The sequence below is a fragment of the Amblyomma maculatum genome, chromosome 2, assembly GCF_055883805.1.
Source record: "Amblyomma maculatum isolate TAMU_Amacu chromosome 2, ASM5588380v1, whole genome shotgun sequence".
NCBI lineage: Eukaryota > Metazoa > Arthropoda > Arachnida > Ixodida > Ixodidae > Amblyomma > Amblyomma maculatum.
In genome coordinates, this window is record NC_139345.1 from 108,235,003 (window position 1) to 108,258,514 (window position 23,512).

The 23,512-nt window shown below is 45.7% G+C and overlaps 1 protein-coding gene across 1 annotated transcript in view; it reads left to right on the plus strand.

The window, feature by feature from the left end:
• Nucleotides 1-23,512, plus strand: part of LOC146199516 (uncharacterized) — an 80,941-nt gene that overhangs the window by 45,721 nt on the left and 11,708 nt on the right. The window contains 5 exon segments of the mRNA XM_084592137.1: nt 7,400-7,633; nt 13,130-13,519; nt 14,097-15,557; nt 15,559-16,746; nt 19,029-19,094. Coding sequence (XP_084448263.1) covers nt 7,400-7,633; nt 13,130-13,519; nt 14,097-15,557; nt 15,559-16,746; nt 19,029-19,094 — 3,339 coding nt within the window.

The following is a 23,512-nucleotide window of genomic DNA, read 5'->3' on the forward strand; positions in this document are numbered from 1 at the left end:
CTTTGCAACCCCACAGGACTCGTTCAGGCATCCCGCTGTATCGGCTGTCGCGTAGGTTCGCGGGCGGCGCGCCCTTCTTTAACTTGCGTTCGAACTCCTCTGCTTTTTTTTTTCAAGCACTGTCCATATTAACGAGACAAAAATACATGGGCCCAAGTGGGGCGCGTGCATTCTTCCCCTGTTCATTGTCCAGACAGCGAGTTTCCATATTGAGGCATAAATACATTGAAAAGGTTTTGTCCCCAGAAAAACTGTCCGTAATTCGGGTCGTCTATATTAACGGGGTACGACTGTATGTACTTTTGAGGCAGAGTGGAAGCCATGCACCTGTTTCTTTCTGCAGTTATTCCCAGCTTTGCTTTTATCGGCAGCTTCGTGTCACTGGGATAGGAAACCGAGACTTTGTCAATCGCACCTCCGTGGCCAGAATGGCATGGCAACACAAAACAAGTGCTTGCCATAGCCCTATGCACACAAATGGCATCATCTAAATGCACAGAAAATGTAGAATTGCACTGTTAGATTTTCAGTGGGGGGGGGCTCCTTTGTTGGTCGCAACAGTGCCGAGCTCCTCAGACAATGCCCTTTTGATTTATTTATTTCATACTACAGATCATTGTACAGATCCAAGCAGTAAAATGAACCACAGTGTGGTTCATTTTGCTCAAGGCACCACAGTGTGGTAGCCTTGAGCAGCCCATCAAGCTCTCCCATGGCGTTATTGAGAAGTTTCACATTCCATCTAAAATCTTTAATAATGACTTGTGATCATGCACACTGGGTCGTCAGTATGTTGATCTTCTGGCTGCAATGCCATAGCACAGCTGTGAACATAACATTTTATTGTCAGTCCTGTCTGGAAAGTTGATTTCACCTATTTCATGTCTTTGCTTTGGATGAATTGCCCTGCTGTGGGGAGTTTAGTAGAGTGGTTCTCTTGAAGGGAAGAGAGGGAAGAGAGCTTGCATTCTGTAGAGGTAATCTTTAAGAGAAATGAGCTGAAGGCATGAACAATTGTTGCCATTTCGAAAGTGACACCTTTAGTACTTTCTGCGCCAGGCCCTTATTGCTAAGCACATACAATGTAATCATCCTGTCTTGCACAGCTATTTCTGATACCTCTGTTCAGTTTCGGGTGATGCAACAATGATGCACTTGCTAGCTAGGTCTTCCTCAGTAGAAACCTTCCTTCGTTCAAGCCTCAAGTGACAACTCAGCAAAAGCCTCAAGATTCGCATAGAATGCAAGTAAAATATGCATTGAGTGCTATACTAAAAGACTCAACTGAAATATCTTCTCAAAATAGCGCCATTTTTTAACGCAGTAGCAGTACATCACATTCTCATGAAAACCCGGATCTGCAGCTGATTCGATCTTTGAGCTTTGAGAATGCTGAGGTTGTAGAGGAGAAAGGCAAGCAGAGCTACTATGCAGGGGAGCTAATCAGAGGCCCGTGCTATACGTGACGTCAAAGGCGGTGTGGGTTGTCGAAGAGCATTCACCCTACAGCTAGGTGACATTATAGGTTGCTCCGCCACTGTGGGTAGAGTTAGGGGAATCTCGCCTCTCTTCTTATTCATAGCTAGGTGTGTTATAAAACACCGAAAATAAGACGCCAGGCCGAGAAAACTGCGCAATTCTGTAGTTTGTAGTGGACGAGCAAAGTTCAAGACCACAATGATTTTTTCAGGGTCTGAACGAATGCCGTCATGGCTGACTAGATGTCCCAATATTTTAATTTCCTTCTGTGCAAAGTAGCACTTCTTGGTGTTGAGCTGAAGGCCCTCTGAAGCGAGACACGCGAGGACCTCATTCAGGCGCGTGAGATGGTCGTTAAAAGTTGACAAAAAGATGACAATGTCATCCAGGTAACATAAACAGGTTCTCCATTTTAGGCCACGAAGCACAGTATCGATCATTCTTTCAAATGTCGCTGGTGCATTACAAAGTCCAAAAGGCATAACATTAAATTCGTAAAGGCCATTGGGAGTTGCAAAAGCGGTTTTTTTCTTTATCATCCTCGTGCATAGGTATTTGCCAATAACCTGGGCGGAGGTCCAAAGTCGAGAAATATTCGGCGCCTTGGAGAGAGTCAAGGGCATCATCAATTCTTGGCATTCGGTATACATCTTTGCGGGTAATTTTGTTGAGTGCGCGGTAATCAACACAAAAGCGTACCGAGCCGTCCTTTTTTTTTTCAACTAATACTACTGGGGAGGACCATGGGCTTGTCGAGGGACGAATAATATTGCAATGAAGCATGTCATTTACATTTTCTTCAATTACTTTTTGTTCAGAGAAGGAAACCCGATAAGGCCGTCGGCGAACGATAGAGTTACCTTCAGTAATGATGCGATGGTGCGCAACACCAGTCCGTCCCAATGGTGGGGAAGTGGCATCAAAAATGGCTTGGTGGTGTCGAAGCAATGTCAGCAGTTCTTGGCGTTGGTTCGGCGTGAGGTTAGGATTAATAGTCTTTGTGAGAACAGACAGAGAGACGTCTGGCGAAACACGGTGCTGAGGCAGAGGGGCGGTGAGCACCATCAAGGACAAAGGTTGAACATTCACCATGCAGGGGAGAGAAGTTCCTTTTGGGAGCACGAGGGAATCACGTCAAGTGTTAGTGGCCGCTACTGTCGCTGAGCCGTTGCAGAACCTCACAAGACTAGACGGGAAGGCGATACCGCGTGCAAGATGACTATAAGATGGTGCGATGAGTACGTCCCCGTCAGTGATTTGGTCAGAAACAACGGTAAGCGGTTTTTCGCACTGAGGAGGCAAAACAGTATCAGCGGCGGCAACGAGGGGATGATGTCGTTCAGAAACTTCAGATGAAAAATCGCTGTCTGTCATATGGATAACACGGTCGCCGCAAGAAATTAACACCGAAGCGGTTGACAAAAAATCCCATCCAAAAATCATCAGATGCGCACATGGTGAGAGCACAGCAAACTGCACATGATGGCGGACGCCGTCAATAACAACTCGTACGGTGCACTTTGCTAAAGGGCACAAATGGACGTCATTGGCTCCACGGAGTTCAGGCCCATCATATGGTGTCGTCACTTTTCGCAAATGGTAGCACCAATCAGCGTGAATGACTGAAATTGCAGCTCCTGTATCAATCAATGCTTCGACTGGTAATCCTTCAGCGAAAACAGAAATCACATTATACGGGCGATCTGGAGGACTTTTGGTAAGTTCGCAGAGTGCAGTTTGACCTCCGGAAACTGCAACGCTTAGTTTTCCGGATGGCGGACAGGGAGAGTTATTGCGGGCTGGAGAGGGGAAACTGAGAGGCGGTATGGGGATAGGGACCGACGTCGGGATGCATGGGTTCCACGAGGCTCGGACAAGGATTCTGGAGGTAGGGATGATCTTCGAGGTGGGCTTGGAATAAACCGGCGTTGATAATATGACGTTGAAGGCATGTCACTTTCAAAGGTGTCGCAACCACGGCGCTTGTTCTGGAGGCGGCGACGACAGAAGCGGGATATATGTCCTCTACTGCCACAGTAATAGCATATTGGTCGGGAGGGGCGCCAAGATGCGTAATAGGGTGGTGCAGGTTGAGCCGTCGCTATTGCATTGACGTGATTGTAGGTTGGTGCCGGTCGGGGCGGGGGAACCAAAGGAGGGGGGGATGCTGCGACGTGCGCATAAGTCTGTACTGGGCGGGGTGCCGGAGGGTCAGATGCCATAGGTTCGGTGATTGTTGGCAGCTCTTCTTTGATGATGCTGCGGAGACCGGCGTCATTAGATGTTACGGAAGAGTGATCGCACCCGTGTCGACAGACAGGCTTGAGGGCCTGGAGCTCCTCGCGGATGATGGCTCGAATAAGTGCCCGCAGATCGAGATCAGCATAGGTCGGGCCAGTAGCGTTGGCGGGCTGCAATCGGGAGGACTGCAGCTGGTCTATGCATTGGCAGGTCGTAATGGAATCAATAGTTGAAGGATTCTGAGCAACTAGGATGTTATACGCCATAGCATTGATTCCTTTCAAGATTAGGTGTACTCGTTCAGGTTCCGCCATGGTGGGACTAATACGCCGGCAGAGTGCAAGTATGGCATCTATGTAAGACGCATATGACTCATCAGGACCTTGAAGGCGTGAAGCAAGCTTATTCTTCGCGATCTCAGTCCGAACTGCCGGGTCAGCGAAGTACTGTTGGAACTGCTGCTTGAATGTGGTCCAGTTAGTGGCGTGGGGTTCGCGGTTAATAAACCAGGTTCTGGCGACCTCAATAAGGTAGAAAGAGACGTTGAGAAATTTCAGAGCATCGTCCCACCGGCTGTAGGCACTGCAGCGTTCACAGGTGTCAAGCCAGTCATCGACGTCTTCATCACGACGACCAGCGAACAGCGGCAGGGGGTGGTGCAGCCGAGGTAGAGGGTCCGGCCTGTTCGTGGGTACTGTCTGTAGACATAGCGATGGTGGCAGTTGCCAAACGGCGACCGGAACGTAGCTCCAGCAAGAGGCAGGGCCCAAGGCAGCAAGGGGATCAAATTTCACCTCCACCACTTGTAAAAGAAGGCTAGGTCGAGACGGCGAGGTCGTGACGGCAAGGACAGCGAAGCCTTGTCTAGCGTTTTAATCCGATCACGAACCCAGGCGCTCGCCGGAGCCGGCGCTGTGGGACGATGATGATGGTATGTACAAATGAAAGAAGAAGATCATGGCATGTACAAATGAAAGTAGGTCCGCAGAAGGCTCACAATATATGGAGTAGAAGCAATGATGCTCGAAGCATCATGTATAGACAAGCTTACTCATAGTTACTAGCTTCAACTTTACTTCGTGCATGTTGGCTTTGGCTGCCTGTGCACCACAAAACGCAACACACTTTACTTCAGAGCCTACTTTTACCAGCCTGTGTGCAAGCCACAGTACTGAAAAAGAAGTTAACGAAATCACACCACTGAGTATTGAACTAGAGTCTTTGGTGCAGCTACCGAAAACTGCACCACAACCTTGCAAGCATGCGGCTGTTAAACAGAGCTAATAGTTCTACCTTGCAAAATGATGTTACTTTTGAGAAATGTTTGATTTCATTCTTTTCGAGCAACGTTTCAAGTGCATTTCATTCATATATTTAACATCTTTCACCATTTGCTCATTTGATGGTTGTTGTGACTGAAGGAGTTCTTTTGCCCTTGAGAAGATGAGCTAACGAGAGCTTTCTTGTTGCAGCAGTGAAGAAAAAAGCAGGGATATTAGAGGCAGTTGCGTGAGGCAGAGTTACAATGCTACTACCTACGTGTACAGTCATTACAAAGGAGTTTGCAGAATGCGGATTCACAGGAAGAAAATTTATTTTTACGTTACCTTGCTGGTCACTAAGCATAATTGTCTCCTTTTGCTCAATCATATGGCAATAATTTTTTTCTTTCTACAAACCCACCTTACGGAATGTTTTTTTCATGACTAAAAGCGACAACAATCTTGTGTAAGCAACATCACCTATCACTTTAATTAAAGTACCACTTTGACGGCATTAGTAATCGCTTAAAACATTGAATTGTTCCTCTTCAATATTGTCACATACAATAGTATGTTCATATAAACTGATTCATATAAATGATAATTCGTAAGACAGAACATGCGTAAATATGCCCTGCGAACTTAAAAAGAACTAAATTGTCATATTGTGATGATAGCACAGCTAGCTAAATAGATAATAGAAATTGCATTGAATTGCAGATGGCTTTAACACTAGCATGTTCGCTATGTATGTAGCCTAAGACTATCACATGATTTGTAGTGTAGTATAACATGGGTACGCTGCTTATGCAACAGTGGAAATGTAATTTAAAGCAGCCTTTTTTTCCTAGTGGTACAATTTTAATTCCATGAAATAAACAGTATACAGGGTGTTTCAGCGAATACTTTCAAAAATTCCTGAAACCAAGAAGTTCCAAATAGAAAAAGAATATATCTGCAGCAACAAACTCTCAGCCCCGGCGGACACAATCTACTGTAAAACTCTGTTTGTTGTACAGCCAATCAACTGAAACTCACTAATTAACCAATCCTATTGTTAGTGCCATGCTATGGACGTTATTTTGTTCTCACGCTCTCAGAAATAACGACCTCACAGCTGGCAATGATTGTGCTGTTTTTCCAGCAAATTGGAAAACAAAATATTTTACATGCCATGACATAATAATGCTCGCAGTTTGAACTGGGTGCCGCAGTCAACGCAGGGCGTCATCAGCAGATGTCATGTCTGCGCGCAGCTTCCTGCTCGTCTAATGCACTCAATTCTGTTTCGAAGGGAAAGAAGTGCTGGAATTCCTTTCATAGCAGGGTTTTAGAAATTTAGTTTTTCGTTGTTTCAAAAGCTGATATAGCATCACCATGCCCGTGGCTTCGAACTCCCCATTGGCCCTAACAACCGGACTGCGTTAATTAAACAGTTAACTGGAAGGTTTAGGTAACTAGCTGTAAGATAGTGGCGATGTACAGTAAATTGTATCCGCCAGGGCTGAGAGTTTGTTCTTGCAGATATTACTTTTCTATTTAGAACTACTTACTTTTAGGAATTTTTCCAAGTGTTTGCTGAAACGCCCAGTATAAAGTAATGAGTAGCAGAGCAGCAATTCATGCAAGTTCAGTTTTCCTGTGAGCACCTTATAGCATTCTTGTACTTGTGTGCTAATTGAACAGAAAGTGATGCTTCTCTCTCTGTAATGATTTTCATATTACTTAGAAGTAGTAAATTATCTTGACCTAGCAAGCAGTATACACATTGCATTCTTACCACATGTCCTATTTCTAACTCATAGTTAAATGTACTGAAACAGAGTTTTCTTCATGCCGTTGTTCTAAAAGTAGGGTTAGATCTTGCCAAGGTCACCTGCATGGCATTGGTGCGTTATTTCTGTGTACCATGTTCCTTGTCTACTTTGAGATGTGAGTTGCATATATGACATATGTTTTCTGGAATAACTATGAAGGCTGTGTGAAATGCAATGTTTTAAGAACAGCATCCGGATGAATGGAAAAGTAAGATTACAGGAAGAGTGGCACACTCTGCTATATGAGGCAGCTCAAGAGTGTTATCGTAAATATGAGAACACTGAATCTCATCTTGCACTGCCTTGATCTTTCAAAATGAACCAGTCACGTCCATCTATTTAGGGTGAGTAACTTTCTGGTGCTGATCATGTGTCATGGAGCATAAAACGAGTATGGAAAAGCATGCATCATGCAGGAGCAAGAGTTGACGCCTCTTGCAGGGGAACAATGCCAGATTTGTGTTTACATGCAGCAATGCAGGACTCATTGCAGAAGCACGGCAATGCACAAATATGCAAAATTAAATAAAAACATGAGTAGCAGAGACTGCAATTTTGAAAACTTGAGCAGCCAATTGAAGGATGGCCTACTGCCTGCAGGATGCCGTGCAGTCCCAGCCAACGCAACCAAGGAACGCTGCAGAGACCTCGCCTGGTACACATCAGCTTGTGGAGATGCAGCTGCGCACACTGTCTCTTCACCAGGAGCTGGTGATGAGCCAGCTGCTCCATGTGCAAGATGCCAGTCGAACTCTCCTGAGGGAGCAAAACTACAACCACCATGCTGTCTTAGATCAGGTCAAGCAACAGCAGGTTGCCATGGAACAGCTTATGGTCAGACTCTCTTCTTTTTATTATTTCTTCTCACTCCTTCAGAGATTCAATAGGTCACATCTGTTGCCATCATAACATCTGTACGGCATTACTTGCAATATTTGTTACATGGCTATAAAAGGCTGCTTATTAACTGAACAATTTGTTACACTCGAGTTACACGATAGTTGTACGCTCGATCTGGTTTTTCAGCCGAGGCGTTAATGCTCGAGAACACACCTCACCCCAGTTGGCAGACCGCGTGTGTATGGCCAGCGCCTCCTTTATTAACAAGAATATTGTTACGAGGCACACTTTCGTTATGACATTCAGCATCGTGGTGCCCACTACCCTCCTAGCTCCCTCATCCTCCTCTGGCTCCCGGCCAGACGTTTGGGCATAGACGAGAAACTTCTGCCTCGCTACGTGGGCCCCCACCACGTCTTGCGGCAACTCATCGCGTCACCTACGAGATAATGCTTCTGCACCCCAAGTTTCCTTCCACAACCCCTCACCCAGAAGTCGGGCATGTCGCCTGTATTAAACCCTATACTTGGTGCTCACGTCTGTAGCATACACACCGGGACTGTGCTTCTCCCGCGCGGGGGTATTGTTACGGTGCGCAATCTCAGAGACGACAAAGATGTGCCGGAGTTGTGAGGAACGACGACGCTGAAGCTAGGCTCTGTTTGTCCTACGAGTGTGTCGCTGACAGCACACTGTTGCGACTACCTCAAAGTGTGCCTCGTAAAATAATATATTAAAAAAATAGAGAAGGCGCTGGTGCGGCAAATTCTAATTTTTATTTCACCTTGCTGTTTGTCTCCGGACCCAGAGACAAGCCACTTTTTAAAACATGACAAAAATTTTCCTGTCTATCTTAGTTGGCAATGCTGCTGCTAGTAAAATGAAGTGAGGCTAAGCAGATTAAAGCACACTTACGAGCATAGTTTCTTCTGCTACCCATCTGTTGTCCCTCATGCAATGGCGTTTCAGCTCCTACCCAGAAAAATCTTTCCAGCTACACTAATGCTTCCACCGCTAAGTGGTCAGTGCCATATTTTCTGGACTATAGTCCACAAACTATAATGCTGAAAAGCTGAAATTTTGTGTGGTGTGGACTATCTATGCGTGCACAATATAAGTGATAAAATATTTTAAGACTGCTTGTCAAAGCTGCAGAAGCCTAATGTGGCTGTCACAGTAAACAAAAACTATGATGCTACTGCACCTATGACATTTTACTGAGCTAAATCTTGTATTAAAATCAGTTTTGATATGCAGTTAACTTGCGTACACACTCGAATGCTGTTCGCGAGGGCTGCTTTTCAGTCCTTCGATTTGTGAGCACATGCGAAAAACCTCAATAAATAATGCCAGGCGTGGGACAGTCCTTCTTAAAAAATGACCACAATAGCCCCAATATGATGAAACAGGTTTCATAGCAGCATTCAAACTTGGTGTAGTCGAGAGCGTGCAAGAACACAAGTTTAATTCCCAACAGTGGTGAAAGAACTCAACTTTGAAGAAAAATTTGCCCAGATGTTGACTCTTTCCTTGAAACCAGATTACTGGCAAATGAAAGCAGGAAAAGAATCTTGTGTCTACTACTTGCGCTCTCATGCGTCCAAAGGTGCCCCGAGTTCATTTTGCAGCATTACAGATGTGAGTAAGCTTGTCTAGAAGCACTTGAGCGTTTTTCCGCAAAATAAGCAAAGCGAAATTTTACAACAGGTGCTGGGCTTCATGGTTTGTGCTTACGCTGACGCGGTACTGTTGTACTGAAGTGGCATATGGTGAACCACAATGAACAACAAGCATATCTACTGTGGCAAGACGTTTCACGTACATGAGGGTATCTGCTAGGATACGAAACTCCATGCATGGGGAAGGGAAAAAGAAGAATTCATGGGCAATCAATGAGTTTAGATTCATATGGCTGGTACGCACAAGCAGTTCTTCTATTGCACGCTACCTGATTATGTTATTGCCTGTGTAAAGAAATGACAGTTATTATTAACGTTTGTTCTCGAGTCATTTACTGTGCTTTACCAGGGGGCTGACCTATAGTTTGCTCTCTTTGATGTGCAAGGAGTGATGAAAGCGGCATGTGGTGCAGCGATGAAGAGTGTTTGTGCATGTGTGCCGAGTAGACATGTCATCGTTACATCAACACAGCTGCAACACCCTCTGCCTCCTCTCTATCCTCTCCCTGGGCACGGTGCTCGATCTATTCCCTTTTCCTATCGCTGCTCTTTTCCCTGTCTGCCTCCGCTCGCACGCACATCGCCTAGAAGTAGTGCGTCTGACTTGCGGTGCAAAGTTCCCAGTGCGTTCGGTTGAGCTTGAACATGCCATGTTGCCTCATTACGTCACCCATTATGCCCACCAACGGTTCACTGCCTGGCCATGTCACTTCCAACTAGAATCAATAGCCAGAAGCATATGCTAGCAAATTTTCGAGGCTGCAAGGCTTCAAATGGTAGACAGTGCCACCAATAAATAATCTTTCTTTTTTGCAACAAAGGTACTAGTGCTTGCATGTTAGAATGCGAGCTCACCTTGTGTGCTGCTTCACCGGCTGCCTGAGGCATAGACAGTCATGGGTGACTGAAACAGTCTCCGCATCCAGTGCAAGATCCAGTGGCAGCATCGGAGGATAGACAAGAAAGGCAGAGGGGAGCAGAATAAGTGCTCTCCTTTCCCTGTGATCGAAGCACTTCATGCATCGCATGCCTAATTAAAACATGAGTATACTCAGTTTCATACATCAAGTGCAACACCGTCAAAGCTACAGCTCTTGTTTGCGCTCTCCACATCCACGATGAAAAATAGTGCCTGCTCTTGACGAGAGGAAATAATAGTTATTTTGTCAGCAAGCTTAATACATCTTACATTTGCCATCAACTTCATAAAGAGCACCTTTATGAGATCACCTTTAAAGAGATCCTTTCTCCCTAAAAAGGGAGAAAGGATCAAACTTGGTGAATTTGTATGCTTTTTTTGTCGCTTTCGTTCGCGTCGCGTTTTCGCTGCCCCGGAACCTTGCCAGCTGCGCCACTAGATGGCGCTGGCTGTGCCGTCCGCGCTGCGCATCTTTTTTGAGAAAATGGTTCTTCGGTGCGCATTTTTTCTATAAGATCCGCATTGCGAAGATGTCTAGGCATGCGAAGCAAGTTATTACAAACGTGTATGCTCGGAATAGAGCCCATTTCCGCAGGAACCACTCGGCCACAAAACGAGCGCGTAGTGATACGCCTCCTTTTTTTTTTTTTCTTGCGGACTACTTGCGTAGCTTTCGCTGCGTTGCACCTGATGTATGAAACGGAGTGTATGTGCAGTTGTGCAACCATACGGGGGTATTTTAGGATCCCCATGACCTCAAGAACATGGTTGGTCACTTTTAACAAACCACTAGAACTGTGCTCACACCTGCATATTGTTATGGCGCGAAGAAGAGGGAGAGCGTGAAGAAGAGAATGATGAAGCCGGTAGTGGCGTGATTCCGTTCCCTCAACAGTAGGGTCCTCTGAGCAGCGTCACCTGGCGACAGATAGCGGAAATATTGCAAAAATGAATAATAGGGGGTTTAAAAGCTGCCGTAATCGTTGTTTCAGTGGCGCAATGGGTTGACACTACTTACCTCAGCACTAAGCGAATAAAACATTTGTTCGAATCCTGTAGGACCAACTATTTTTCATTTTTTTATCAGCAACATTAAAATAACCTACCAAGATCATTCCTGGGGAGTGTTCCCTTTAGGTTGCAATATATATTGTTTTTATTTCTTAATAGCCGCAAAACCAGCCGTGAACAGAGCCACGAAGTGATGCGATGACAATGGTAACACTAATCAATTTCCTTCACCGTAATCATTTCCTGCTTTCAGTGAGTGTATGTTACCTTTAGATTGCGTTCAGAGACACCTTTTGGTAACTATCGCCGGTTAACCTGCTGAGAGGCAACCAGTGACGAGAAAGAAGTTGCGGGACCCTACCGTTGAGAAGACGGAATTACGTCCGGTAGTGTGCGAGTCTGTCTCTGTGACTGCGTCTGTCTCCTGAGTGTGATCCTACCCCGTAACATTTTGTTGGCAGCGCTGGGATGTATATACTATTACTGCCCTGCTCCGTGCAATAGGCACGGTACAAAATACAGTCACATCTCGTTAATATGGCCTCCATTATTATAGGTGACTTGGATTATGATTGATTGATTGATTGATTTATAGGAACGGAAAGGCACGGTAACTGTCTCATTTTTTTATGTGCACACCTCAACCGCGCCGTAGGGGAAGGGGAGGAAGGTGGGAGTGAAAGTAGAAAGAGAGAAAGAGGAGCCGTAGTGGAAGGCTACGGAGTAATTTCGACCACCTGGGGATCTTTAACGTGCACTGACATCGCACAGCACGCGGACGCCTCTTCGTTTTGCCTCCATCGAAACGCAGCCGCCGAGGTCGGGTTCGAACCCGGGTACTCCGGCACAGTAGTCGGGCGTCTTACCACTGCACCACCCCGGCGGGGCTGACTTGGATTATGAACTTTTTTTTGGGGGGGGGGGGGGGGGGGGGGGACTAAACTTATTTATTTTTTGTTAATGCAGAGGCTGGCATGTTCAGACAGTAGATGGGATGAAAATGTACAGAGCCCATTGAACACCATGTATGCATGTGGTGTTAATATGGACAGCGATCCAATCAAGAGCCTGAATGACCCAATCAGTTCATTCTTTCCTTTGTTTTTAGAACAGGACACAAACAAAAGGCAGTTCCAAAGGGCAAGCGCATTGGCGGCGATCATTTTTTTTGTTTTTGGGTTTCACACATTACACTGGTGAGGTGCCAGGCCGATGTGCAATTTCATTAGCTGTACCACATGAATGGCTTCGAAGATACCTCACTCAGTAGCTTCTGTAACAATAAGAGATATGTTCTTCAGCTGTTAGCTATCTGGCTACAGATGTGTACTGCCAGTTTGTAGGATGGGAAGTAATAGTAAGAGATGCATCATCATACCATGAGACACTGTCAAGGGTCTCATGGACCATTACATGCTTCTAATGGCAGTGCATTTTTCAAGATAAGGGCAACCAGGATACTGAATGCAGAGCTCCCAAGATTTTGACTTATTTTAACTTTATTGTGCACCACTATGCAACACAGAAACTTGAACTGCTCTCAACTTTTTTCGTATTATATTAAAATGGTTCGTTAGTAGGACGATTTGCTTTATGAGCAGCTTTTCTCACGTGCCAAAGTGTCCTTGTTAACAAGGCACGACTGTACACATATGCCTTTATTTTACTGAGAAGGCCATAGGTGCTTGCTTACTGTACATCAGCTTGCTCAAGATACTCGTTCATGTATGTTTGCCCAGCTTATTTTTTTCAGACTACAGTATTTGTCGTCTGGTATTTTCCTTGTTCTTCCGATTGCTTTTCACACCTTGTGCTAAAAACATAATCATGCAATAATCTGTTTAAGAGCATTCAGCATATTTGTGTGGTTTCTTTCTGCAGGAAAAAGTTGACAAGATGTCTTCAAAGGCTTCAAATCCTGCTACGTTTGCATCGTGTTCACAGCACCAGCAGAATTCTCGGAATTTCAACGAATTTCCCAGCAGTCACGAAGATGACCACGGCCTACACCCCAACTATCGCTGCCCAGAGGCTGCAGCTGCCGACCCAGTCACCTCGAGGGTGGCAGTGGGCACACCACCCCGTCCTGCAGCCACATCCTTTTCTCAGCCAGGCTGGGGCCATATCCACGGCAGCCCTGCCAATGGACCACCAAGGCCCGGTCAACCATTCGCCTCAACCCCACACCATGATCAGCTAGCGCCACGTCCAAATTTACAGCCACTCTATCCACCACAGCCAGCTGCAGCAGCAATCGCTGCGCATGGACATGTGAGGGGACCATTTTGTTGTCCACTGTCCGTATAAATGGACTTCATGATCTGCACTTTATTTGAGAAGTGCCCTCAGCCCGGCTATTGGTGTCCTCTTTATCAGCAATCAAGAGGTAGCTGCAATTGTGGACTGTGCACCTCAGTGCCTGCATGATAAGCACAAAATTGCACACAAAAGGAAAAATATGTCAGGATTAAAAATACATTGTTTTTAATGCAGTCGGAAAGTGGCCCTTAGAGAAGAATTTATTTCGAACATATTGCATAGGTTTATATGCTGCATTGGTGCTAAACCTTGATAGTAATGTCACTGGTGGCTGGTAACAAGGCTGTTCTGTTGCTAGCTGCCACAGAAATTTCAATTCAGATATCATATACTATGGATACAGGAATGAACCTCAAAGCATGTTTTTAGATTAGTCATTTAACAGCAGCGTTCTTTAATGACTCACTGTTCCTGCGACAACATGAAAGTGTGATATCTTCAGCAAGGGGGCCATACTTTTTTGAAGCCTTTTCAGTATGATTACTCGCTCGTTCATTTTGTGTACGTTTTTTTTTTTCTGCATTCACAGCCAGGGCCTACATTTGGCGTCAACCAGTCAGCTTTTCCTTCTCAGCAGTTCCTGAATATGTCTGCTGGTCAAATGTCAGCCTACGGTTATCTTGTGCCATCTTCCCAGCAACCTGTGCCACCTTCCCATCCACCTGCGTCACAGCATGCAGCACCACAGACACTTGCCGTCCCTTTTACTGCTACTGCTACAGGCACATCATACAACCCCCAACATGGCTTCCCGATTCCTGCAACTTACATGGGCCCTTCACTTCCTGCAGCACGACCTGGCATGATGCAGCCCGTGTATTCTTTTACCACTCCTGGTTTTATGCCCGAACCTCCTGCTTTTTCCTGGCCAGCACCACGTGCTCTCCATCCCCACGGACTGCCCGCAAACACGGTGCCTATGCCAGCCTTTGTTCTACCCGAGAATGCGGCTCCATTCAATTCCACTTCCACAACATCTGGAGTAGCACCTAGGCCAGAATATGGAGCACCACAGACACCAGCTGCCTCTGTCGTTGCTGGCACAACAGCAACGCCACTCCAGATGCCAGCAACCTGTATGCATCCTTCATCACCAAATGTTGCACGACCTGAACAAGAAGAGATAAGAACTGCAGATCCACCTGCAACATTCCCACAGACTGCAGGAACATGTGTTCCTCTTTCAAGCTCGTTCGTAGATGCAGCGAGCAAACTCCCCAGCACACAAGCAGCCCCGTCAGGCACAGCAATCTCATCTGGTACCGTTGTGCCCACTAGGGAGATTGACAGCGATGCTGCATCGACACACAACGTGTCTGGCGGGCCAACTTTGCTCAGTCCCCCAGGAATTAAGGACGCTCCTGACAGAAAAGCAAAGTCCATTGCTGCAGCTTCTGCAGTAAAGGAACCAACTCCAGCAAAATTCTCATTTGGAAGCCCCGGCATGACAAAGAGAGAAATGGGAGACATGCAGCCAGCAGCGCAGTTCTCCATTCCAGCTTCCGACCCAATAGGCAAGGTTTCCAGAGATCATGCAGCATCAGCCAGCGCTGGGCAGCCATTTTGTATTTCAATACCAAACGAGCAGCCATCAACGTCACTAGTGCAAGGCAGTAATCTGTTCAGTGCAGGTATGTACTCAGCTTCTCAACAAGCTGTAGACGTTGAAGAGAAGCCTTTTTCTTCACGAACTGCACTGAAAGTGACAGAGAAACTATATCCTTGTACAAGCAACTCTTCAAACGTGCCTCCTACTGTGACTGAAGAAGATAAGCTATTCAAACCACAGCTGGCAGCTTCCAGCTCAGTCCAACATCTGTCTAACAATGGTTTCAGCCAACATCCCACACATGCAGACAATCCATTCAAGTTCGAAGTCAGTGGTCCAGATCGGGAGCCATCTACAGGTATGCTCATAACATTTTCCTCTTCTGATTCCAAAAAAAGTGAATGGTTCTTCTGGAGAAGCTTCGTCTGCTGGTATAATAGCTTCAGCAGTAGTGGCACCAAATTCTGGCCCTTCTTTTGGACCCTTGTCCAATGGCTCTGCTGTTTTTGAAAAAGATGAATCTGAAGAGTCAACTGACGAATCATTTGTAAGCGCCTGCTTCGATTCTAAGGAGCTCAATCTAGCTTCAACTAATCCTCAACCACAGGCATCATACCAGCAGTGGTTTCACTCACACATCACATTTCCTTTGACAAGACCCGCGCTTTCTGTTCCAGTTGTCTCTGAAAAGAGAGCCAACTCGACACAGAGTGAAGCTGAAATGCCAGAGGAGTTTGTTCCCAGTGCAGAGTTTAAACCAGTGGTTGCCCTACCCGAACTAATGGAGCTGAAAACTGGTGAAGAGGATGAAGAAGTCTTGTTCTGTGAAAAAGCCAAGCTGTACCGGTTTGACGCTGAGACAAAGGAATGGAAAGAGCGTGGCATAGGTCAGCTGAAAATTCTGCAGCACTTGAAGACCAAGGCATACCGTGTGCTGATGTGCCGAGATCAGATTCTTAACCTCTGTGCCAACCACCGTATCCTGCCCGAAATGAAATTATGTCCTCTATTAAAAAATGACCATGCATGGACTAGGTATGCCTGTGATTACAGTGAGAGCAAGGCTTGCCAGGAAAACTTGGCAGTTCGTTTCAAGACACAGGAACAGGCCGTACTGTTCAAACGGGTTCTTGATAGCTGCAGGGTTAGGGTCCACCCAACAGTGCTGAAAAACAATTCTGAAAGAGAGCGCAGTGCACTTACGGAACAGAGGGAGGCTCCAGAGCCACGAAAGATGGAAGAGATGGCACCACAGCCAGTAGCCACAGGGGCGAACCAGCAACAGCAACCAGAGCCATGGGATTTGGAATGTCACGACTGTGGTGAATCGTGCAAGACTCTGTGCACTGGATACGAGGATGAGTCACTGTCTAACAAACTCAGTAAACTTCGTAAGTTTCTTTCTGAAAGCATCGGCAGCTCTGATGCATGTTCCTCAGCGGATAAAAGTTCTTCCCGTAGCAGCAACAGTGAAGGAACTTCGCCAGAAACGTCGACCCCTGATCCTTCAAAATGTATGTTAGGCTCAGTGAGCACAATCACACCAGCACCGTTAACAGCTTCCATGCTGGAGGCCTCTACCAATCTGGCTGCTAATGTGCCAGCTCCAATGACACTGACACCAAGAAACGTAATTGCATTTCACCTTCAGTTTATAGAGCTGTTTATTGCTTGTGTGTGTGTGTGTGTGTGTGTGTGTGTGTGTGTGTGTGTGTGTGTGTGTGTGTGTGTGTGTGTGTGTGTGTGTGTGTGTGTGTGTGTGTGTGTGTGTGTGTGTGTGTGTGTGTGCGTGCGCGTGCGCGTGCGTGCGTGCGTGTGCATGCGCATAGATGCCTGTGCATGTGTGTGTGCGTGTGAGAGAGAGTGAGTGAGAGTGCGTGTAAGCACACATATGCACACATGCCCATCTCATTTAAACTAGTGGCTGTGTAAAAGAAAAATCACTAAGAAAAAAACTTGTTACAAAATCACAAGTGAGGAGCCAAGAGAAATTACACTTATATATAATTCATCTGGTATGCAGGCAGTGTACTATTGTATGCTACCAGTGGTGTACTTGCTCAATCCACTTGAATTTTTTCTTCACCTGATGAAAAAAAGGCATATATTTTATCTAGATGTAAGAAATACTGAATAGGAAGTGCTGGAGCCAGTCATTAAAATGGTATAATTTGAGTGAATGGGACAGAAAAAAATGTCTCAAGAGAAAATGAAAGCCACATCCATGTTTTGTCCAGCACGGCTAATTCCAAAGTTTGGGCATATATGTTTGAAACAAATAACGAAAGTAAAGTAAAACATGTATTACAGGTATGAGGATAAGATGTGCTGCTTGGATAAATTTTTTTCTTGCCTGCTGCCCAGCACCTAAATCATCCTTCATATCAGTGAGAAGGCTAGGGGTAGAGACACCAAATTTTAGTTGAGTGTGCTGTCATTGGAACGATGCGCAGCATGAACAGCCATGTGGACTGCGCTAAAAAAGAGGTAAATAGTTTATAACTGAATCTGTTCTCTCATGCAGTTTCAGTTTCAGTTGCCGAACAATGGCTATATATGATGTCATAGACAAGTTGAGGTCAGATGAAGCACATAGAAAACGCAGCGTGGTTGCTGCTTTATTAATTTTTATTTGTGGCAATTCTTATGCAAGCCTGCCCAAGAGAAATGAATAAGCAGCAATTATATCGCTGTTTTATCATTACTTGGATGACCTCAACTTGTCTGTGACGTCACAGTCGTTCGTTTCGATGAATGCTGTTAAAGAAGCTTTACACCACATTTCAAGATGATGGCAATTTTTTTCTTTTTTTTTTTTAGCATGCCACTCAATTTTGATCAAGTTTAAATTCAGCAATCTAAAGCTGTTTGTGTGTTGCAAAGGCGTACTTTTGTAATCAAGAAAAAAAAGTAAAGGTTAGAGGATAGTGTGAGGTGGTAATAGTCAAAACTAACTTTAACTCAATTTTTAATTCAAGTTCTACAATGTTCATTTGCTGGCATAGAAAAGTGGCTAGATTTCAAAATGCACCAAATGGAGTACTGTATGCACACCAGGTTGTGTAATCACTGTTATTTGTAATTTTCTCTTTCTGCTTATGCATGTGCATGTGTGTGTATGTTGGGTTCTGAGACATTTGTTAAATTGCTTTCCTACAGCTGCATTGGCTACAAGATGCCTGTGCATATGTGAATAGCTCCTGTGCCAACTTTATCTGCATGACATTGGACTTATTTTGTGTTGCAGCATTTACTTTAGCCATTTTTGAAATTTAGTTCAATTAGAAAAGTTTCACTTGGGAAGGCAGTATATTGACATTAGTGGGGATGCTAGCTTTATAAAAGATTTCTACTGCAGATGAACATGGATAACTCTTTTAAAGCATTTTTCGACTGCAGCATTTCTCGCATGTATAAATTCTGATCAATGTAGGAAACAATCTTGCAACGGTCAGAAAAGTACCACGAAATATGACTCTGAACTCTGTCTTGATTCGAAGTTAATGCTGTGGCCAGAATAATCATCATCATAAGCATCACATGACAAAGTGCAAGCCATGAATGAGACTTGCTGCATTGCTGTCATCATTCTTTAATCAACTTGGCAATGTTTCTCAATGTACAGGCTGGAGGTAAAACCTTGACATCTTAAATTTTTTTATCGTTTGCATTTCTCAATAAGATTAGTATTGCAAAATGTAAGAAGAGACTACAATACACATCACTGTTTGTGTGTTCCATGCTCAACATTCAATGAGAATAAATCGTAAGGTCTCAGTGTAGACCGTGAATTTGATTAAATCAGTTACACAGGAGATGCAGTGTCAATCTAAGCCAGTTTAAAAAAAGTCGCACATATTCTATAACAATGGTGATTCATTAATTGGCTGTGCTTTCCTTCTGTGGTTACAGCTGAGGCTTACAAGACCAACAGAGGTTGAACTCTTCATCCAGCACATACTACCCTTGCCTTCCAGAGTAAGTACCACATGATTTCGCCCAGAGAATGATTTAAAAGACTCTAGACCATATGATTTTCCTACAACTTTGAATAAAATAGCATTTTCTGTGACACCTTTCTGTTTCTACAGCATGAAAACAAAACAATACGAGCAAACCTGTGGAATACTTTAAATGCTTCATCCATAGGTGGAAAAAAGTGCTAAAGATGCTTTACGATGATGCAGGCTGGTTGGTCAAAAGAACCTCGTTTTGAAAGAACTTAAATAGTGTAACAAAATGCAAAAAAAAAAAAAAAAGAAAAGAGAGAACCAATGAAAAGTGGAGCTAAGACGGATAAACGGGCTTGTTAGTCATTCATCATAATAAAATAGCGCAGCTAAGACACGGGCGAGGAAGGAAACAGGCACAAGCACTCTAAATGCTTCGTTGTAAGCAGAGTGTGTCTGTTTCCTTCCTATTCCTTGTCTTAGCTACGTTGTTTTATCACGAAAAGTGGACAAAGCTGCCGACAGACTTTTGACTTCATGGTAGTTGACAGAATAACCATACCAAATAGAAAGACTTGCAATAAAACTGGGGTAGCAGCCAGAAGAAAGAGCAAAAAAAGCAGTTATTGTATTATGCTACGAGTACCTCTGTTGTGTTTGCTGCCTTGTTTTTTCCAGGTAAGGTGGTCATAATACTTCATAACAATGATATGTCGTTGAATGCCGGTTATCATCTGTTACAGTGTGCTGCTGGGTTGATGCTGGAAAAGTGCGCATAATATGACCACGTGGATTAAAAGAATGGGTGGATTAGAGGGAAGGTAGCAAGCATACTGACTACCCACCTTACTGCGAGAAATTATCCGCGAGAAAAACAAACATGGCCACCTACTTTCTTGGAACAAGAAATTCATTGTGAAAATAGGGTGACAGCCTCTCCCCTCCTCGTATGCCAGTTTCAAAAATTGTCAATAAACGTGAAGACCATTAGCGCAGCACTTATCCTGAATTATTTCTTGTCTGTGGTGAAGCACTTTGAGTGTAAAAGAAGACACACACTTTGTTAACAAAAGTTTTGCAAATCTCCGGAAAGTAAGATTTTTGGTCCTTCCCTTTACAAAAAGTAGGACTTCCACAAATGCCTCGGGAGCCCCTTTATGCTGCTTAGAATTAAACTCCCTGGGCCCTGGATGGATGGAAAAACTTTATTTTCGTCAGAGAGCATGTATGGATGGTTCCGTGTTAGATGGCCATCAACCCATGGCTGACGGCGACCTGGGTGGCCCACTCCACGGCCCTGGTCTGGACGACCGGGTCTGAGCTGGCCAACACGGCCTCCCACTGCTCGAGGGAAGGATCACGCATAATATCCGCCGGTGGCGGTGCTATGCTACAGCTCCATAATATGTGGTCATAGGTTGCCAATTCCTGACACCATTTGCACTCCGGCTGAATGTCCGGGTAGATTTTGCTCAACACGTATGGGTTTAATAAACATCTAGTCTGCAATCGTCGCCAGACGCATTCCTGCGCCTTCACCAATTGCTTGTCCGGGGGTGGGTAAATCCTCCGCTCAAGTTTGAAATGATTAGTAATGTCATGAAAGGATACCAGCCCATCTCTCGTGGACCTTCCCGGAACGTCCGGCTCACCTACTCGGCTGACGAAACCTCGAGCATTCATGTGAGCCGTCTCGTTCCCAGGATTCCCAGAGTGTGCTGGTACCCAGACAATTTCCGCCTCCGTAGTCCCTCGCCCCGTGGCCCGATTCAGCAATCGCGCCGCTGTGACAGATATTCTGCCCCTCGCCAAATTTCGGATGGCTGTTTTGGAATCGCTGAAGATCAAGTCAGCATTACTACTAGTAATAGCTAGTGCTATCGCCGCTTCCTCTGCAGTTTCTGGGGAGCGGGTTTTGACTGATCCGGAGGCGATCAAGCGTCCCCGCCCGTCCACCACCGCAATTGCAAATGCGTCCTTGTCCCTATACTCGGCGACATCTACATAGACTGCCCCGTTGTACTTCCCGTACTTAACATGTAAAGCTTTGGCTCTTGCCTTCCTGCGGTCCTCGTGATGTATTGGATGCATGTTCTTGGGCAAAGGTTTTATGTACAAGCCCTTGTGCATTTCCCGCCTAATCTGAATTTTAGTGTCACCAGCTGGAGCATCAACTCCAATGCCGATCCTTTCCAATATGTCCCTTCCTGCTTTTGTTTTTGAAAGCCTACCGAGCTGCATCACCAAGTGCGCCTCCCGTAGTTCTTCTAGGGTGTTGTGCACCCCTAATCCCAGCAGCCTTTCGGTAGACGCATTGTGAGGCAACCCAAGGGCCGCTTTATATGCCTGCCTAATCATAGCCTCCACCTTGCCTTTTTCCGTCGCGTCCAACTTCAAATAAGGCGTCGCATACACAATTCTACTGAGCACAAACGCCTGCACCAGCTTACACAAGTCCTTTTCCTTAACACCTCTCTTACGATTAGCGATTCTCCTGATTAACCTCACGGTAGCATTGACCGTATTTTTAAGCCTTTTCAAGGACTCGCTATTTTTCCTGTTAGTCTGCAGATACATACCCAGGATCCTGATCGTTTGAACCTCAGCGACCGGTACGCCCCCCACTTTGACCTCTAAAGGCGGTGGCGGCACATAGTGTCTCGCATGTATCCCTCTTGGCTTGTCCCTCAGCACAAAAAGCTCGGACTTGGGCTGAGAGCACGAGAGTCCTGTTTCCCCTGCTAGCTCCTCAACAATATCCACCGCGTGCTGTAGAGTTTCTTGCAAATGTGCGTCACTGCCTCTTGTTACCCAGAGAGTAATGTCATCCGCATAAAATGTATGTTTAAGTCCCGATATCCCTTGCAGCCTGGGTGGTATCTTGATCAATGCGAGATTAAATAGGAACGGCGATAATACCGACCCTTGCGGTGTCCCTCTGCCCCCCAATGGGAAGGGATCCGATTTCATTTCTCCGACTATAATCTCCGCAGTCCTACCCTCCAGAAACGATCTGATGTACCGGAAGGTTCTACCCCCCGGTCTTATGTCCGATAGGTTCCTCAATATTGCCTCATGGGTAACATTGTCAAAGGCCTTAGTTAGGTCGAGCCCCAAGATAGCCTTGGTGCCCGTGCCGTACCCAGGATCAACAACGTCTTTTTTTAGTTGTATCATGACGTCCTGCGTTGATAAATTAGCCCTGAAACCAATCATTGTTTCAGGTATCAACTCCTTGTCCTCTACATAACCCTGAAGCCTGTTCAGGACCACATGCTCCATCAATTTGGCTAAACACGACGTTAGCGAGATGGGACGCAGATTCTCAATGCAGAGCTTCTTCCCTGCTTTAGGAATAAATGTAATCCTAGCATGCTTCCACTCTGGCGGAATCTCCCCGGCCACCCAAAATTTATTCATCAAATTCGTGAGTGCCCCTACAGACTTGAAATCCAGGTTCCTCAGCATCTTATTAGTAACCCCGTCCGGACCCGCTGCTGACGTGGTACGAAGCTGACCCATTGCAAACTCCACCTCCGCCACCGTAAAGTCTGCATCTAATTCAAGGTTTTCCTCTCCCGAGTAATCCGGCAAGCAACCGCCCGCCTCTGTGTTTATGTAACGTCTTCGGAGTTCATGTATAAACTCCCCAGTCGTGCCTTGATACCGATGCACTAACCTAGCCATTTGCCCCTTCTGCGCAGATTTGGTTGCCGTCGGGTCTAAAAGGTGCCTCAACAACTGCCATGTTTTTTTGCATCCGAATTGCCCATTCATCCGGTCACAAATCTGCCCCCACTGTTTGCACTGCAACTCCAATGTGTACGTTTCGATTTCTCGTTCTAACTTGGCCATCTTTCTACGGAGCACACCATTATGCCTTTGTTTCTTCCACCTCCGAAGGAGACTCGCATGTGCTTCCCACATGTGTAACAATCTGGAATCAGCCGTAGAGCCCTCCTCCTCCGCTGGAACCTCTTTTGTGGTACTCTTCACGGCCTGCTTGAGTGCCTCAACCCAGGCTCCTAAGTCCTCGATTTCCCCGGTCACTGTATCATTCCTGACTTCCCGAAATCGGTCCCAGTCCGTCACTCGAGTTCCTTTCACCTTGTCTTTGTGCTTAGCAGCACTAAATATCGTGGAAAGGATATAGTGATCACTTCCCAGTGGCTGTCCCGTGTTTACCCACTTTGCATCCCTGATACCATTCACAAATGTGAGGTCTGGAGAGGTGTCTATGCTCACGCTGTTGCCTATCCTTGTATGATCTAGCGGGTTGTTCAAGATCGTCCATCGCAGGTCCTGGGCAACCTGCCAAAGTTTATTTCCCTTCGGGCTGGCTCGGATGTAGCCCCACTCCGGATGAGGCGCATTGAAATCCCCCACCACGATGAGTTGAGACCTAGCCGCTAGCCGTTGCGTCTTTATCAGGAGGTCTGGCAAGCC